The sequence below is a fragment of the Camellia sinensis genome, chromosome 14 (genome assembly GCF_055761805.1).
Source record: "Camellia sinensis isolate YWXY chromosome 14, ASM5576180v1, whole genome shotgun sequence".
Classification (NCBI taxonomy): Eukaryota; Viridiplantae; Streptophyta; class Magnoliopsida; order Ericales; family Theaceae; genus Camellia; species Camellia sinensis.
The window spans coordinates 54,799,762-54,802,968 of record NC_138974.1 but is presented as its reverse complement, the minus strand read 5'-3'; the positions used below and the strand labels follow the sequence as shown (position 1 = coordinate 54,802,968).

The window sequence follows — 3,207 nt, the reverse complement described above, 5'->3', positions numbered from 1 at the left end:
GCACGATTTCCACGCTCGAGCACCACTCACCCCGCTCGAGCGTGAGTCCAAATTCTGGAAATTCCAGATTTGAACCTCAAGCTCAAAACCAAGTTTTCAAACCATAAATTCGATCCTCTTGGGCCAATTTTCTAGAAAACACATCAGAACTCATACTTTAACATGATTCAAAACTTAATTTGTAAAATCAAAACCCAAGGGTGTTTCAAATAAATCCAATTCAAACCAATTTCCATGAATATGAAGAACATGCAAACATGCATGAATTCAAACCAATTCAAAGCTTCAATTTCATGCTCTAGTGAGCCAAATCTTTCAAAAACATGATGAGTTCATGGTCTTAACATAACCATGAGCATGCATGTGGCAATTCTCCATAGAATCAACTCAAAATTGAACAATTCAAACATGCATGCATGAAATGAGTTCTAATTCAACATACATGGGCCAATTCAAGGCTCAAGTCACTAGAGGCTCAAGAACTAAGCATGAACCAGTTCAAATACATTAATAGAAGGTTAAATTCTCATACCTAAGTCTTGAATTCTGGGCAAGGAAGCTCAATTAAGCAAATTTACACTTCAATTCTTCAAGTCCACAAGCAATTACCAAGGAGGAACTCACTTCCTCACACTCTAACTCTCTTGGTCGGTAAGAACAAGGGAAATGAGCTGAGCAAATGTTTGATCAAAGTGTGTACAAGGCTCAATATGATGAGGTAGTGGGCCACCAAGGATGGCAATATGGTAAATAAGACAACTATTGCAATTTAACTCATTTTAATCTAATTTAATCATACCTAATCAGTTTTCAGATAAATATACCATAAAATCACATTAATTCTAAGGATCACAAATCATCAATCAATTTCGGATTCGGCCGCCGATAAGGCCTTCAATTTGCAATTTAAATATAAAAACATGAACAGATAATCAAACAGTCAAACAGATAGAATTACAATTTAAACAGATACATTCAATCAATCAGTTTCAGATTTTAGTCAGTCAGTTCAGTAGTTCATTCAGTTCACTTATCAGTCATAATCAGTTCGGTTTAACGGTAATCAGTAGTTTATCAATAAGCAGTGACGAGGGTTATTACATCGAACAACCAAAAAATGGGATGTATTTTATCTCAAAGCAAGAAGTGTACATATTTTATGCAAAATATGCGAAACAACTTGAATTTGCTATAGCTTATAGAACACAAAATGTAACAAGGGATGGGGAAGTAAAATACTTTGGAATTGAATGTACTTGGGTGCAGATTAAAACAAAAAAAATCAAAAGTAAATCCCCTCGAACCATCTTTGTCATCAAAAATTGATTGTAAAGCAAGGTTAAGAGCCAGTCTGCAAAAAGATAGAAGATATAAGTTAACTACAGTTGTGCTTGAGCACACTCATGATTTGATTCCTACTGACTCGCGACATTTTGCAATGAATAAGAGGATTCTTACTCCGATGAAGAGGAGACTAGAAGTTAATGATGCAACAAGGATTGGAGTGGCTAGGAATTTTTATTCCATAGTTGTTGAAGCAAGGGGATATGAGACATTAACGTTTGATGAACAAGATACAATGAATTATATTCAGAATGCTAGAAGATTGACACTTGGTGTAGGAGACGTCGAATTAGTTACACTTTATTTCATAAAATGCAACAACAAAATTCGAACTTCTATTCGACAATTGACCTTGATGAAAATGGTCGCATGCAAAACTTGTTTTGGGTGGATGCAAGAAGTATGGCGGCTTATAAAGCATTTGGGGATGTTGTCTCCTTTGACACAACCTATTTGACAAACAAATATGATATGTTGTTTGCTCCGTTTGTAGGAGTTAACCACCATGGACAGTCAATTTTGTTTGGTTGTGGGTTGTTATGTAATGAGAACATTGAGACATTTGTTTGGCTATTTAAAGAATGGTTAAGTTGCATGTCAGATGCTCCCACAAAAGCTATAATAACTAACCACTGCAGAGCTATGCAAAATGCCGTAGAAATTGTCTTCCCACAGGCTCAACATCGTTGGTGTTTATGGCATATTATGAAGAAAATTCCGGAGAAATTGAAAGGATATTCGCAATACGAATCCATAAAGGTTGCTTTAAGTAATGTAGTTTATGATTCATTCACAAAAGATGAATTTAAGGAATACTGGGAAGCAATGATTGCAAAATTCAATCTGAATGATAACAAGTGGTTGGGGTATTATACCGTGAGCGACATAGGTGAATTCCTGCCTATGTTAAAGACATATTTTGGGATGGCATGTCAACTACACAACGAAGTAAGAGCATGAATGCATGTCAACTTCAAGACAACCTGAAAGCAATTTGTTGAGCAGTATGACAATGCCTTGAGAAGTAAGGTAGAAAAGGAGACAAAAGCAGATTTTAAATCTCGTAATAAATTGTATGATTGCTTAATGGTGTATCGTTTTGAGAAGCAATTTCGTGCAGCTTCCACTAATTCAAAATTTAAAGAAGTTCAAGCAGAAATGAAGCGTCTAGTGTACTGTCGTACAAATCTTATCAAAGAGGAGGGAGCAATTTGTACCTATCATGTGAAGGAGACTATTCTTTTGGGTGAGGGGATAAAAAAAGTGGAATTTGTTAAGTACTTTAATTCAACTTAATGTGAGCTCAAATGTATGTGTCGATTGTTTGAGTTTAGAGGTATTATGTGTGCCCATTCACTTTGTGTGCTCATTGAGAGATCCATATATGAGGTGCCAAATAAATACATTGTTTCGAGACAGAGAAAAAACTTAGAAAGAGGGTACACATGCATTCCAACCACATAAACTAACTTTGGGTCTGCTCTAAATCCAAAGTTGCATGATAACTATCACAAGACGTTGGATGAGATCCTAGAACTTGCTACCAATGATGATGGTAAACACAAAGTGATTCAACTTGGGTTGATGAAAATCAACGATGAAGTGAGAACAGTTCAATCTGGTAGTGTGAGTAATGTGACATGTACTAGTACTTTACCACCTTCCACTAGTACTTTACCACCTTGCTATACTTCACCGAAAAGTCCACCTCGTCGCAATACTACAAAAGAAAGCATAACTCGCAAGGTACTTAGTCTTTTGGTTACTCATTGAAGAGGCCGTTCATGTACAAAATGGATGGTTAGTAAGGTTGATGCAATAGTGAATCGGTTAAAGGGAAAAAATAAGAAGGCTACTCCCGTA

General features: G+C 36.1%; 1 protein-coding gene across 1 annotated transcript; it reads left to right on the top strand.

Moving 5' to 3' along the window:
* Window positions 1-1,746: 1,746 nt before the first annotated feature.
* Window positions 1,747-2,640, top strand: LOC145806991 (protein FAR1-RELATED SEQUENCE 5-like). The gene is made up of 2 exons (XM_082904880.1): window positions 1,747-2,220; window positions 2,350-2,640. The coding sequence occupies exons 1-2, from the start codon at window positions 1,747-1,749 to the stop codon at window positions 2,638-2,640; spliced, it is 765 nt and encodes a 254-aa protein (XP_082761006.1).
* The last annotated feature ends 567 nt before the right edge of the window (window positions 2,641-3,207 follow it).